Here is a 15,617-nt window from a genome sequence, read left to right as displayed (position 1 = left end):
TAACCCTAACCCTAACCCTAACCCCTAACCCTAACCCTAACCCTAACCCTAATGTCCCTAACCCTAACCCAAACCCTAACCCTAACCCCAACCCTAACCCCTAACCCGTAGCCAAACCCTAACTCGAACCCCTAACCCTAACCCCTAACCCCTAAACCCTTAACCCTAACCCCAACCGTAACCCTAACCCTTGACCCCAACCCCGACCCCGACCCTAACCCTAACCCTATCCCTAACCCCGAAAGCACAGGTGGCCTGCTGAAAGCGCACGGGACGTGCCGAAGCGCCACCCCCCACACGAGCGGAACGTCACTTCGCACACGCTCTCGCAGCTGTTGCCTCGACAGTTCCCACGTCCATCCCCTTGCCAGGAACTAGCGCCGCGGCGGCTACAGCTCAGCCCAAAGCCAAATCAACAGTAATCACTCCGACGCCGACCTCGGCTCTGGAAAGCGCCATCTGATCTCCCCCTGTTTTGCTGATTAGGGATATCAAACTCGGACACCAAAGTGAAAGGAGCAGGCATATTTTATTATAATTAGCTAAATAATAACAGAAGAATACAGAAAACACGCAGTAAGAAAGACAGAATAGTGCACACACACAAATAGGCATATAACGGGGTAATGCATCAAATCCTGACTACCTGAGAGAGAGGGAACAGCGATTAAAAAAGATCCCTCAGCACCTGCACCCGTTGCCATCACCCAGACCCGCAGGCAGCCCCAGTTACAGCGAGGGTTTGCAGAGCCTTTCCCGGCAGGTGGGAAATCCTATGCGGTGCGTCCACCCGTAGCTGAGGCCTCCAAAGTCGCTGTGAGCAGGCCCACCCTTACATACCCCAAAATCAGCAAGCCAGAAGAGCTGGCACCTTGCTTTGGAGCGGAAATATCTGGTTTCAGGAAGCTGTCAGGTCTGAGAGCGACGACGGTCCTGGGTAAGAGCGGGCCACAGCACCACCTGAACACCGGCCGCCCTCACACACCCCTATACCCCCGCCCCCCCCAAAAAAACCTCACAGATTGGGTTGTCTTACCCAATTGGTGCTCCGGTGCTGCCACACGTGGAGTCGCAGCCGGCGCTGGAGCTGGGCTCGGAGTCGGGCACTCTGGGCAAGTGGAACTGGGCATGCAAAGCGGCGGCCACAGAGGCTGCGCCCCTGCTTACAGGGGGCTCGAGCTGCTGCTGGGACTGCAAAGTGCCCGGGACTGCAGGGCACGAGCCAGGCCCTGACTTACAGGGCAGCACCGGTCCCAAAGGCCAACGAGGCCCCTCCTCTCCAATACAGGGACACCCTGACCCGCACCCCACTAACAGGGCCGCCACCCCACACAAGACGCCAGCCAAGCACTATCGAGAGTGCTGGGCGCTGTCTGCCCTGAAGGCAGGTGAATCGGCAGCAGCGGCCTTTTCCCAAAAGGTTCTGGGCGCTGGGGCAGAAGTTCCCGTGGGGGGTTTCTCATCGCTTGGGAGAAGCTGCCGCGTCACTGCGGAGCAGCTGGTTGCAAGGGGCTGGCGGCTGGGGCCCACCACTGCTGCCTGTCACCCTAAACCTCCGCCTGCCCTGCCGTACCCTGGTCCCCTCTCCCTCTGCGCTTTAAGCCTCCAGGCTGCCGGGCACCACCAGGTGAGAAAATGGGGTCTGAGGTGGCTGAGGCCAGGGCAGGGGGTAGGAGGGAGGAAGGAGTGCCGGGTGCCAGAGCGCGCTGAGGGAAGATCCCTCAGGGGGTTGGTTTCCCCGTCGTCCAGGCAGAGGAGCTAGCGCCCAACCGCGCCTTCCTTCCAGGCACCAACTCCCGGAGAAGAAAGAAGGAAGAAGCATCCGTGGTCTGCGGAAGAAACTACGAGGCGAGGGCAAGAGGGAGGAGGAGCGGCACGCTGAAACAGGGGAAAGAGAAAGGTGCTGTGGGCAAAGGGCCCTCCCTGCCACCAAGGCTGCTGTGGGACGAGAGCATCCTGGGCAATTCTGGGAGGGTCTCGAGGACTCTGGGACAGGTACTTGGCTCAGGGCCGTTCCCTACGTTTCTAGAGGCTACTGCGATTCTCGGTGAAGGGGACACAACTGCCAAGCATTTGCCCTCGAAGGCCGGGGGTCCCAGACGCCCGCTCGCTACCCAGTCCTCCTGCGAGGGCGGGGAACGGGCCCAACCCTGCTTACAGGGCCGTCGGGCTGCTCCTGGGGTCAGAGGGCTCCACGGCTCGTGGCACTCGCTCCGAGTACGGGGCCAGCACGCTGGCAGGTCGCCAGCAGGACAGGCAGCCACCCAGGCAGTGACCCAGGCCCAGACTGCGGGCGGGTCACTCGTCGGCCATGCTACGACCACGTGGCTTGGCTCTGTCCTTGGAAAGGAGGGGCAAGCCGGGACTCGCCCTCCACTCGCGGGCTCAGCGGGGACCGACCCCCTGTTGCTGCACAGAGCCCCTCTTTCCCTCCCGGGAAGTTTAAGCTCAGTACGCTGCAGCGATTTCAACAGGGGCCTAAACAAGAAGCTCCTTCACTCGCACACTCGCACCGACGCGGACACAGGCAGGCACACGGACACGGATAGGGGGAAAGAAAACTTCCCAGAAGAGAGAGCGAGCTTTGTGCAGCCAATGTCTGGGGAGCCATCCCCTCCCGCAAGCAGGAGAGCAGAGCCTGGGACCTGCCCCCCCAGACGCACGGAGCCCAGAGGGACTCAACGTGCCACGGGGCTTCGCGGGGGACTGAGGGACAAGTGCCGTGACCAGCCCCGACTCCAGGGGGTCACGCTGGCCAGGCCACCAGCAGGCTCTTCCTTTTCTTTGTCTTCTCCCTTCCTCTTCTACAGCTCCAGGTGCCTGGCTTTCCTCCACTTATGAGAATATGTAGGCGTCTCACAGCTCTTACGAGATGAGACCTGCTAGACACAGAACCTCATTCAATCACGCACTATGTGCAGGAGTAGGACAGAGGAAAAACAGAGAAACTGATAAGTGAGGAGCAGAACGGAAGGTCGAGAGAGAAATGGACTGAGGAGTGAGAGTGATGCGAAAGGTACAGAACAAGCAGTCAGAAGTGCAGACAGAAAAAGAAAAGGGAGCAGCAAGACAAGAGAGAGAAAGTGAGAGAGGAAGGGGGAGCAAGGCAGAAGAAGAGAAAGAAAAGGTAGAGAAGAAAAAATAAATCACAGCATGGGAAAGAGAGGGGCAGGAAGGGACTGGGACAAACAAGGGGGGGCGACAGGGCCCCGAGGGCCTGGGAGTCACCGCAGCTCTCGCTCCCGGCACTACCAGGAGAATTGGACAGATCAGATGCTTCTTTCTCCTTCCTTCCTCCTGCCCCTCCTCTTCTTCTGAAACTCCACTCGCCTGGGTGACCTCCCCCTAAAAGAATACGCGGGTGTCTCTTGGCTCTTACAAGACGTGGCTTCCAACCCACGCAGCCTCGCTCGCTTGCTACACGGCCGCTCCGCACCTGGGGTGACGCGCACAGACCCCGGGCGCACGCTGGCGGTCCGGCCAGCTGTGGACTCTGCAGAGGACCCCTCGCTCACCCGGAGAGGCAGGTGCTTTCCTCCTGCAGGGCGAGGCGGCTGCTGCCCACGTGCTCTCGATGTTTTCCTTCCTTCGCTTTCTCTGGCCCCTCCAGCTCCAGCCGCGGCAGCTCTCGCCCGCTGCCCATGGCCGGGAAGGCTCCACCCGTCCCTCTTGGCCCCCGAGGCGTAAGAAGCGCCAGGCCAGGCAGAGACACCCCGCGCCAGCCCAAGCTGGGTGCAGTTGGCGACATGCCCAGGGCAGGAATGGACAAGTGTGGCACCAGTGCAGCCTCTGGAAGATGGAAAGAGGCAGCAGCAATCATTATTACCATAGATCGCCACTGACAATTGGTACAGAGAAATGATTACTTGTTTTGAGACTTATTTACTTATGTACTTATAGAAAACTGTTTACAAACTTACTTATAGCAAGTTATAGTATTATTTATAGTATTTTTTAATATTGCTAAGAATCCTGCTTGCCCAGACTGTTCTGTGGAATTTTACTAAGAACTACTGTGTTCATCAAAACAAAGTAGTTCACTGTGAAAGTCTACCAAGAACTATAATGTTCAGCAAAATACTATGTTTTTGTCCTTGGGGAACACGTGTGCTCTAATTAGTTGGGTCTTGGCAATGAGTAAAGATACCCATATATGGATGATAGGAGTTCTATTGGTTCTTTTAGATAAGATAGAATAAGTAAACCAGCTGAAAACCCCTCCTGTTATTCAAGAAATTGGCCAAGAGAATCTGCGCATGCTCCAGGGAAAAAACAAGGTGAGAGACTACAAGCCTTCCTCCCAAAGACCCCTAAAGATGACCACTATGAGGCAATGCACAGATGTAAAGAGACCGTAAGCTGCTGACATCAGCCTTTTGAACCCACCCTTACTCATGCCTATGTATGTTTGTATTACTTATTCCACTTAATATGTATATTAACACTCTTATGAGTTTTTGTTAAAATGTACTGCTGGTATGCAAGCTTTGTGGAGAAATCCCCTTGCACCCCAGCACTGGAGTAAACATATCTGCTTTATAACTTTATTCGAGTTGCAGAATCTTTTTTCCGTGAATAAACCTGCTCATACTTTCTTTACAGGCTGCCAGTAGTCCAGAACTACCCGTCACTCCAAACTTGCACTCTATGAGCTGCCAGTCCTCCAGAAGTGCCGATTACTCCTCCAAACTCAAACTCTATGAGCCTCCCATCCTCCAATCCCGGGGCCGACGTCGCACACGCGCAGTCCTTGGACAAAGGCAGCGCAAGTGCAGTGCCAACTCAGGGTCAGCGCATGCGCAGTGCCGTCTCTGACGCAGCACATGCAAACTGGTGGGTCCCGGTTTGATGCGTGCAAGGTGCCATCTCCGGGTCGACACATACGTGGCACCCACTATGAGTCTGCATACACACTGGTTGTTCCTGGATGGCTCATGCCCAGGTGCCATCTCCGATTTGGCGCATGCGCACCGGAAAGAGCAGAGGCAGCAGAGAGGCATCTAGTAGAGAGGTGAGGGACAGGGAGCCAGAGAGCAGGAGACAACCGTGGAACAGAGAATGACACAGAGCAGCATCCTGGATTAGAGAGCAATGAGCAACAGAGAATAACAGAGAAGTGAAATATGACAAAGAGTCAAAGGATGAAATAAACAAGAGGAAGAGGGGCAGCAAGATCTAGAGTAAGGGGGTTGAGCATCAGTGACCAAGGTAAAGGGATATAGAATGCTAGGGGAGGAGGGAGAGGGAGCAACTTAGGGACACAGACCAGCATGGAGAGGAAAAGAATGCCAGGGAACAGGCCAAAGAAGTTGTGGGCAACTATCAGCAATGAGGAAGTATCTCAGCATGTTTGGGGCCCTGAGGATGTTTGGCAGTGGTGCTGGAGGCCCTGAGGCAGGGTCTGGAGTGTTTTGGGGCCCTAGGGGCTGCATAGTGATCTTCGAGGGTACTCAGCCAGGGTCTGGTGGCCAGTCAGAGTTTTGGGGCAGTTTGCTGGCTCTGAGGCAAGGTTTGGGGTAGCTGAGGGCCTTGTGGATGCTGTAGAGCCAAATCAAATGGCAGGGATAACTCCAGTGGCATAGGAGCTGGTGGGAGGGCAAGTAGGTTGCAGAAGCATTGGTGAGGGCCTTGCCCTTTACCCTAGCTGAACCAAAAGAGAGCTTCTGTGGGTCCCATAGGGTGCTACATGGCCACAGGGAGGACCCCGGAGGTGGGCAGTCCACACCTCCACCTGAGCAGTGTCACATCATCCATTGTTTCTTCACACCATGCCCATCCCCACAGGCACAAGAAAGGCCAGGAAGGAGGTGCAGAGGAAGGTGGGTTCACTCGTGCTCACCAATGGCACTCACTGATGGCGATGCCCGCTGCCACAAGGCTGTGCCCGTGGCCCAGCTCTGCGTTCATGGCTGCTGCCTGCAGTCAAGAGCTCACACCACAGCGGGGGGGACAAATGACATTTTACTTAGATGTGAGTTACAAAAGCAAATTTTACCAGGAAAGAAAGAAGTCAGAATTCGTACATGTAGCTACTCCCACAGTAAATAGTCACATAATGGAGTAAGCAAAGCTAAATCACTAGTAGATTATAAAATACATATATTTAAGTGCTGAGATTGGATCTTTTAATAGAGCTTTTTCTTTTTTAAAAAAACCTCCACAGTTCCATACAGTTGCTCAACTAAAATGAGTAGACTCTTTCCTGTTTTTAATATTACTTCAAAAGAACTGATTTGTTTGGGTTGGTTTTTCAATTTTTGCCAAAAACAGGTGTAGGCAACAATGGAATTACTGTAAATCACAGAGAAAGGATGCTTTCCACACAGGCCTCTAACACTTCATCACCTTGTCCCTAAATCCCAGCTGGGTTATAATTGAAATTTATTTAACAGACATTGGAAAGTATTAAAAGTATTCATTAATAAAATTTTAAAAAAGCGTGAGGGATGATCAATCGCTGTGGCCCAAGAGCTTGCAGAGTATAGCTGTATTTTCCTAACAATCATTTTATCATGTTCTGCCATTATTCTCATCATCCCCAAATCAAAGGAATTAAGTCCTTCTACAATACTCAAAATTCAGAGGCAGGAAAATAACAAACCCAAACAAACCCCACACAGAAGAACAAGGCAAGACCTTTATCCCATTTCAGGCCTCTTCATCAAGATTTCAGTAGAAATCCATTTCTGAGGTATCTCTGTCTCAGATGATCTGGACCATAAAGCTCTTTCTTGGGTTTGGCAAGTAATTTTTGTTCTTGGATTGGACTGTGCATGCACCAACCAGTACTTTTAAACACAGTCTAGACACCAGCAGGTTCAAATAAATATTTGCTTCTAAGAAGACTGCAAAAAAGTAAACCTCAGGGATGTAGTCATTTCAAATACTATGAGGATCTTTCATGAGAAAAAAAAAAGATCTAATCTGAACAAACAAAACAAGTGTCCTATGAGTAACTTGAAATTTGCAATTAAGATATACATCCCTTTTTAAATAATACAAATGTTTAAAAAATGGAGGGAGAGCTGGAACAACTGATGAATTTAAAGGTCAGAATTTTATTTTTTTTTTTAAAAAGAGTCCCTACCTTTTTATTGGATATAGCAGAACCAGCAGCACCACCACAGTAAAATTAAAAAAAAAAAGAAAAAGAAAAGGGAGCTTGAGTATAGCTAGAAAAAAATAATTTTAAAAGCTAGCCTACTTAAAGATAATCTCCTTCCTTTGACAAGTCTGCAAGTAGAATCTAATATTTTATTGCATCAGATACAGATCTATAGAACATCGCTCTAAACTGAAAAAAAGTTATTTTTACATTTCAAATGCTTTGCAAGCAACATTAAAAGTTAACATATTTCAAAATTTAAGCTTGCCTCCCCTTCCCCAAAGGCTTCTTTTCATCTGTAAGCACTAGTAAATACATTCCATTGTCCCTCTATTTAAGGGGCCATCTGCAAATTCTTACAGTGTGACAAACAGAAACAAATCAAGAAGAATGAGAAATTAAAGCTGTTATACGTGGCTATAGTACACAATCACAAACAGTTCAGCGACCATTTATGACACTTATTGATTCCCCAGACTGTAGTAATTCTATCTTGAAAACTGGCTGCTGCTACCACCACCAGCTTACAAGCAAGTGGGTAACCAGGACCTTGACCATTTTTAATTTTGGTCATTACTGTTGGAGAATAATGGAGTCTGAATACAATCTGCAACCCTTTTTGCTTTCAGAAAGAGACAAGCCCACAGCTGTACAGTGCTGGCTTTTTCTTTGCACAGGCAACCAGAATTAAGCCTCACAAAGCGCACATTTAGGCAAATAAAGCATCCAGATGCCCCAAGTATATTCTAACATTAGTTTAATCCCCAGTGCCATGTAAAAATACATTCTAAATTAACTGCTTTTCAGGGGACCTTCAAAGTTGAAGATAAAGATCATAAATAAAACAAGAAACCAACTCCCTGCAGACTCAGTCAGGGTTGTCAATTCACAAGAGGTTCTTATTCCTCCTCCATGATACATTTGATATATTTTAGCACAGCATGGGCATATACTGATACATAGCTATGTCATTAAAAGTTGTATGTGCAGGTTTCTATGCATGTCCCCTTTCACAGACTTGCTGTCAGAGGTTGGTTACTTCCCATAGAATTTCTTATTCAGAAGAAAGATCAGAAGGTTGACATTCACTTTTGCTCTGTCGAACAACTTCATGACTGCAACACCTTCATATTGCAGCTGCAAAAGGTCCTGCCAAAGAGAATACCTTTATGAGTGAGGAATCCTCAGGAGTCTATAGAGAATATACAAGACCCTGTGGTACAGTAGGTTTTTGAGGATTATCTATTGCAAAGTACATTGTGTAAGATAGAAAAACAAGAGACTCATTAAAGATCCACACACACTGCGTGAAAAATGAAGTTGCTCTAAGGCATTCAAGATCCTATTTTTTTACATCTGTGTTTATTAAAAATTTACAAAAGAAGACAGAAATAGAAGACCATTCTAAGAAAGCCAAATTTCAGACCTAACCATCTCCAGGCTTTTCACTTGCACAGTAACCATAAAGTTGCTGTAATGTTTAAAAAGGGTCTCTTATGTACCTAATTGTATTATGTACCCATGAAACATTACAACATTCCACACCATCACTTTCTAAGTCTTAGTTGCCACAGGTCTCAGTGGCAATACAATCTAGGGCAGAGAAAGAAATGAGTCTCTCAGACATTTATGTAAGCAATCTTATTTACACTTTGCTGTTGTCAGTGATGCACCCGACCAAGCAATAGGACTCCCTGCACTGATTGCTCATCAATGAGTTTCTTTCTGCAAGCCCACTCTTAAACAATACATATTGAAGAAGGCCTTCAGGTAGTACTACTGCAGGGAAATGGTGTGCATTCTGAAAACCTAATCTGGCTCCTGCAGGTGTCCAGCCTGGGTGGCACTGGAGTAAACAATCATAAAACTATTTTTGCTGCTTTCTGTAAAAATATTGTCAATGGCAATGCAAGTCTTTTTAACTGATGCCACTGTTAATGCTATATATTTGGATGACCAACAGCAGTTCCCTCACTGCTGTCCTCTCAGAACATCTGCTTCTTCTGCAACACAGTGCTGCAAAGGCATAGTGGTATAGTGACACGTGCCTGAGGAACAAGTGACCTTGGGTAGCCCCATGAACCAAGAAGTTGGTGACCAGCTCTGATAGATTAGGACCGGAACGAACTATGGGACTCCTCACAGCACACGAATGGCACAGCAAGGCAGCTGTCCCTCCCAGCAGCCAGGGTGGCTGCATGGACTTGTCCCAGTACAAGGTGTTCCTGCACACAATCTGTTTCGAGACCCCTGAGGCATCCATAACTAACAAACCTAACGTCAAGTTGGGTGGGTGCTAGGCAGGGACAAAGTGGAATAATGGGACAGAGGCACCAGGCAGTACAGTACTGCTTGGGAGGAAGAACAGGGAACCAGTTGGGAAGAGGTCAGTCCATACACCTGCTCGGTAGTCTGGCCTAAGGAAAGGTTGAGGACTCCTAAGAACCGTATGGCTAAAGACACCAGGAAGTGTAGGGTGGCAGAAAAAATACCAGTATGTGATGACCGGCCGAAGCCACCACACCCAAGGCCTGGCTGACTGCTGCCAGACTCCCAGTCTCTGCAGTAGCAGGAAGTTGTTGAAAATACGTGTTCATTTTGTGTGTGCACATCCAAGTGTTACTAAGAACACAGACTGACATCAGGCTTTCACTTGTAAAGAAATAAAAGTAGTCTGAATCCCCCATCTGCACTGCATCTGTTTCTCCTGCAACAAATGGGTTGTTTCTGAGAACATTTTTCAAACTGTTCAGGCAGAAAACACGTCGTTAGTGTTTTGATGAAGAGTCTGGCAAGTGGAACTTATACGCCACTACTAAATAGGACAGTTCTTACCTGATAATGTAACATAAAGGTTTCCATCTGTACTCCCATGAATTTTGCTTTTACCTCAAAATCTCCTACTTCTTCTGTTGGACTGATTTCAAATATCACGTTTTTAAACCTATGAAATTTGAGAAATGAAAAACCACAGTTCATTACCGAACATGTAACTCCTACTGAAACAGGGAGAGAATATACAACAAGAAATCTGAAGATTAATTCCTAAGAATTATATTCTTTACTCTCTATCCCCATTTGGAATGAGACCACAAAAGCTGACCAGACAATACAACAACGAATGGAAGCCTATCAGATTCTACATCCGGTAGAGCACATTTTCACACAAGCATAGTAGGACACAGGGTAATTTAGCCCATGCAGTCTAAACAGTCTACTTTACTGCTGCACAGCCACGCCTCATTTAGTGCACAAAATACAAAATATGATTCAGGATTGAAAAAAAATTTTAGTAATAGGCAGTCTCTCTGTATTCCACCAAATTCTCAAGACTAGCAAACTGCAGCTGGACAAAGTCAAGCTAGCATTAAGTTGATTTTTCAACTGAGAGTGCTACACCTGAGTACCCTTCCAGGACTGTGGGGATGACAGGGAAGGGGCAGGTGGGAAGAGGATGTCATGTTTAAATCTTGTTACACTTCTCAACCAAAGACCTGCTTTGTTTCAACCAGAAAAAAAGAGAACTGTGAAGTGATCCCTATATGCAAGGTTGCTTGGCCCTTGAGATGCCAGCCTAGATCACCAAAACTATTTCTTCAGTTTTAACAGCTACATCTACCAACAACGCTGAATTCCAAGAACAAAACCACAAGACAATCTGACACCATCTCCAACAAGTCTCAGAGCTTCTGTTCCTCAATTGCCACACCTAGACTAGTTCAAAGAAAGAGACAAGAACTCAACATACCCGTTTTCCTAGATACTCACTGGTTACTTTGCAGGTCCTCAATCTCTAAAAGCACTCCCTTCTCATGAAGTCGAGCTGCTGTGTATTTTAGAGAAATCTTTTTACTGTTTTTGCCTTTCATCTCCCGAGGCTTCTTAGAGACTCTGCAGAAAAAATAAACGAAACCCAAACAAGATAATTAGTCAAATAAGAGATTTCGAACAGCAAGCATTTAAACCTATTTGGATGAGGGAACAGAACCAGTATAGCTAATTAACCATGTATTTCTACTAGTGAGTTTATCTACAAAGCACATGTAGCCCAGGTTCTATCTCTGATTTGCTACTATTTACCAGTAACTCTTACACTACAGGAGAAAAAAAAACACACACCAACAAAAAGTCCCCAAAACATAACCACATGATACTTCACAGAAAGCAGTATCATCTATCATTAGGCAAAAGAGGATCTGGCGACAACTGACATCGAGAAGGTTGAGATTACTCAACAACTTTCTTGCCTCATTTTTCACTGGCAGTTGCTCTTCCCACATTGTACCGGGAAAAAAGACACCTTTTTTTCCTCCCCCCCGGAAAATCTGAATTGTCTTGCACTGCAACAACTGACTCCATTCAAGATAAAGAGGACAATCCGTGATCAATGCTTTCCTTGTAGGTAACTTATTTTCATTCTCTGCTCCTAGGAAGGATGATAGGTCAGACCGAGCAGCACGTGCAGTATCTGAGCAACCTGCTTCATTCCCACTGGACTCTCCAAACTCCCCTCTCCCAGAGGGACCAAAACTCTTTCAAGTGTGTCTTTTTTTGGCCCCACTCCAGGCACTGCCCTCTCCCTGCATTTTTCTACCACTGCTGAGACCCTTTCCCTAGAACTACTGCTGTGGCAAAGAGCTTGGCCAAGGAGCTTTGAGCAGATAGCATTAAGATTGTTCTTAGCAACAACCTACACATGATTTCTGCAAGAAGTACTTCTAGGTCCATGGCATGGTTCCAAGATACTTACTTGCCCTTGCTGGCCAGGTTATCCAAGCAGGTTTTGATGTAGCTTTTATAATAATCCACTTGCTCCCCATAAAAAGTAGCTTTGGAGTTCAAGGCACTGTATGTCTGCTGCAGCTTCACCAGCTCTGCCTTTCTTCTCTGACGGTATCTACGCTGATTTCGGATATCCTATGCCACAGAGAAAAGCAGGCAGAGACTTAACAGTCATTTGAGCTCTCCAGCTGCTCAAGCCCAGAACAGAGTATTTGAAACACACCATTTGACTTTGCTTAGTCTTGCTTCATGCTCCAGGCTGGAGCCCTCAGTTGCACTTGCCCCGGTTTAAGCATAACTACTACTTCTCTGTGTTGACTGGTTTTGGAACCCACCCACCCTACGCAACAGTTCATTTGAACCTTTTGTTGCTCTCATGAACTTCAATATTGTCCTAGTTGCAATGACTGGAGTGGGCACTGACAGCACATGATCTAAAGGCACGCAGCAATTTCTGCCACTGATGGGTAGGAAGTGTATCTTACAAATCAAGCATTATAAGCACAGCAGTGCACACGCGTCCTTATATTTCATTGTTAGTTGGCCACCTTTAAACCATATGTTACCTTAATACCGAACAAAAAATATCACATCTTCAAGTCGACTTGTCTTTTCATTTTTATCGTGTATTAATGACAGTACAATTGATTCTAATTGGTTCCCTAAAGGCAGTTATTTACTTTCTTTACATACTACTTCCCAAGTAGTTTTTTTGGTAAGCATGTGATTTAAACTGTCACTGTAGTAATGTACAGCAGTATTAGATCACTTTTACAAGTTTTTCTCAGCTTGCCCTTTTATTATTTAGGTGTTCTTGAATGGGTACACTTTAAAAGTTAGGATGTCTAAGTTAGGGCAAAACTTCCTCTTGTGAATATGTCTGTAGAGGCACTACTTAAATTAGTGAAAAAGCAGAAAAAAAAGGTCATACATCAGGATTTCCCCTCCAAGATATAATGCTTTCCCTTCAAGTACCTGAGATTCTGGCAACAGAGTCATTTGAGAAAACACAGATGTCCTATAAAAATAAAGGACTTGCCAAGTGCCAAGAGGTGGAAACACTTTGGCAAAAGGTAGGCTTCATATCTGTGAACTAGCTGCTACAAAAATTACTCCTCCTGAAAACTCCTGCCTCCCAACACTGCAAACTGTGAGCAAACTCCCCTATGATTACTAGGAAACCACTGATTGGCATACCTTTGCAATGTCGTTGATTAGTTCCTGGTATTTATTTTTTGCATTCACTGTCCCCAGTTCTGTCAACTTCTTCAGGCCTGTCTTGATTTTATCTTTTTTTTCTTGAAGATTTAAATTGCCGTCTTCCTTTACAGACACTGATTTTTTCATCTTATCCGGAGTTTTAGCATCACGAATAGCTCGTTTCTGCATAGCTCTTTGATGCTCCGCTTCCTAGAAAAAGAAAATAAAAATTTACAAATTCACAAGCAGATCAATTTTAAGGTGACAAAAAAATGAGAAACAGACTGCTTGACCTCTGGCTTAACGTAGGATACTGAATCCACATTTGATGAACACATTCCACATCAGAAGGGAACCATCAGAAGCCTACGTGCCATTTAAAAAGGTCTTCTAGCAACCCCCAGAGGAGTAAGATTCATGCATACAATTTATTTCCATTATATCCCTGACTCATTATTGTTACACACTGCTCCAACATCAGTGGAGACAGCTTCACTGCAATACATAAATGCAGATTTCCAAGTATACCCACATATATCTAGATAGGTGACAATCTCCTTAGTCTAAAGAAATGCAGGTAAACAACTTCATACTTGCTCTGAAGTAGCTGGAGTTTCCAAGATTTCAGTCAGCGTCTCCCCTGGTTGGAAGCGGATTACATCGACAATTAAACGTTTTGTGCTGCAAAGACATCAAGGAAAATAGAAGGAAAAAACCTTTAAACTGGGAGAGTTTCAATACTGTTCTGTTCTGCAATACCAACAAATCAGATTATCACTGGATGCAGGCTTAGACAGTAATACACTAGACCAGACCAGAACCCTGAGAAGCACTTTACCTATTTGACAGTATTATCAAAAACTGGTTCCCAGAAAGGATCAGATATGAAGGGTTTTCTCCCCATTACCCCCTCAAACAACAAGGACGTGGCCCAGATATTCCAAGGCAGACCCAGTTCTGCCAAGCGGACCACAGAAGCTGCAATTCCAAAGTGAAAGGTAAAGCAGGTAACAGCAACAGTGAATTTCTGCAGCCAGAAAAAGTCGGTAATGTTATCCATCCGTAAGTGTGCTTCAGTGCTTTGTAACAGGTATAAAAATATAGGACTATTTTCTTGTGTGTACAGTAACTGATCTAAAGCAGATCCTTGAGTCCAGTCTGGCGATAAACAGGGCTGTTCCTTGATCTCATCTGTGATTTAATCAAAGCCAGTGCCCACGCTGAGGCAGTTCTGTCCTTCAGCCACACAATGAAGCCAAACAGCACTTTCAATACTTCACAGTTAGGCTGGAATTATTTCTGGCATCACAAAAAGCACATCACATAGACGTCTTCCTCATCCACAACTTAGATGACTACCAGCACATCTGGTAGGTCTTTATTTTTTAAATCAATGTCACCCTCTTCTGGCAGGTAGGGAAATACTTACGTATCTTTTTAGAAGCCCGGTTAATTTAAAATTATTTTTGGCGACAAGATTTTCTTTTGGGATATCACTGTTCCATCTAGGCCAAGTGTAAGCTGACCCTAAGAATTCTCAGTTAAACCATCTAGCGCCTGAGCAGGAATGCATCAGAGTGGGTAAACAGGCATCTGAATGTCAGGTAGCTGCTCTGTATATCTCAGCAACAGGGATTTGCTTAAAACTGTCCAAGAGTTAATACTAGTACTAAGTCCTCTGGAATACAGAGCCTGGCGATCATGAAATCCCTGACAGTCCATTGCTCTCCTTCCATTAGGCTAGTAACACCTCTATTTCCCAAAAAAGGCTATCAGTCTCCATCTAGTAAGAGTCAGGTTTGGGGGACACTGAGTGCAGAGAGAAGGGAACTGCATCATAAACCAAAAAAAGGAGAGCAGCAACAGCAAAAATATCCTAAAGAAATATTTCCCACAGACAGGGGAAAGCTACAGGGAGCGTATCCTAAATTACCATCGTCTCCTGCTTTGCTGGCAGGATACAGACATAATCCACTCAAAGACTGTGTGAAGAAACCGATTCTGCAGGAGCTAGCAAACTTAGCAACAGAATGTTATTCACATATACTAGACGTTTAGTTACCCTTAAATTTTCTGTATGTCACATGTATGCTATTGAAAACATTTGCACAGGGCATTATATAGGTAACACAAATATTCACAGAATCACAGAATGGTTTGGGTTGGAAGGGACCTTAAAACACATCCAGTCCCACCCCCCTGCCCCGGGCAGGGCCACCTTCCACTAGCCCAGGTTGCCCAAAGCCCCGTCCAACCTGGCCTTGAATGCTGCCGGGGAGGGGGCAGCCACAGCTTCTCGGCAGCCTGTGCCAGGGCCTCACCCCCTCACAGGGAAGGATTTCTTCCCTATGTCTAATCTCAATCCACCCTATTTCAGTTTAAAACTGTTACCCCTCATCCTATCCCTATGACCCGATGCACAGTGCCTCCCCCCTTTCAGCCCTGGGAGGCAGCTCTAAGGTCTCCCCGGAGCCTTCTCTTCTCCAGCTGAACCCCCCAACTCTCCCAGTCTGTCCTCACAGGGGGGGGG

At 46.7% G+C, this 15,617-nt stretch overlaps 2 protein-coding genes and 1 long non-coding RNA gene across 5 annotated transcripts in view; all 3 read right to left on the bottom strand.

The window, feature by feature from the left end:
- The window catches only part of LOC113483872, a 23,195-nt gene extending 21,971 nt beyond the window's left edge, over nt 1-1,224 (bottom strand). Inside the window, exon 1 of one of the 2 annotated variants that reach the window (XR_003399113.1) lies at nt 1,037-1,224. The gene's annotated coding sequence lies outside the window, so the exon portion shown is untranslated. Of the gene's footprint in view, nt 1-1,019 lie in introns of both variants that reach the window. The other variant, XR_003399114.1, reaches the window with a different exon arrangement.
- Nucleotides 1,225-2,147: 923 nt separating this feature from the next.
- LOC113483874 lies at nt 2,148-4,653 on the bottom strand. Of its 2 annotated transcripts, none has more exons than XR_003399115.1 (3): nt 4,622-4,653; nt 3,229-3,365; nt 2,148-2,879 (listed from the first exon to the last, which is right to left on the bottom strand). It is a non-coding gene; the product is annotated as an uncharacterized LOC113483874 (long non-coding RNA). The 2 variants fall into 2 exon arrangements; XR_003399116.1 differs by lacking the exon at nt 4,622-4,653 and adding an exon at nt 3,516-3,530 and having other exon boundaries at nt 3,229-3,345.
- A 1,292-nt stretch (nt 4,654-5,945) lies between these two features.
- Nucleotides 5,946-15,617, bottom strand: part of IQGAP1 (IQ motif containing GTPase activating protein 1) — a 66,857-nt gene continuing 57,185 nt past the window's right edge. The window contains exons 32-37 of the mRNA XM_026855847.1: nt 13,681-13,768; nt 13,085-13,297; nt 11,856-12,022; nt 10,874-10,996; nt 9,941-10,049; nt 5,946-8,254 (exon numbers count right to left, since the gene is read on the bottom strand). Of these exons, the coding sequence (XP_026711648.1) occupies nt 8,141-8,254; nt 9,941-10,049; nt 10,874-10,996; nt 11,856-12,022; nt 13,085-13,297; nt 13,681-13,768 (814 nt within the window). The 3' untranslated portion in view covers nt 5,946-8,140. The remainder of the gene's footprint in view (nt 8,255-9,940; nt 10,050-10,873; nt 10,997-11,855; nt 12,023-13,084; nt 13,298-13,680; nt 13,769-15,617) is intronic.

Source organism: Athene cunicularia (assembly GCF_003259725.1).
Source record: "Athene cunicularia isolate RWA chromosome 10 unlocalized genomic scaffold, athCun1 chr10_part1, whole genome shotgun sequence".
Lineage (NCBI taxonomy): Eukaryota > Metazoa > Chordata > Aves > Strigiformes > Strigidae > Athene > Athene cunicularia.
Note: the sequence above shows the minus strand (reverse complement) of the source record. Positions and strands in the feature narration are given on the sequence as shown.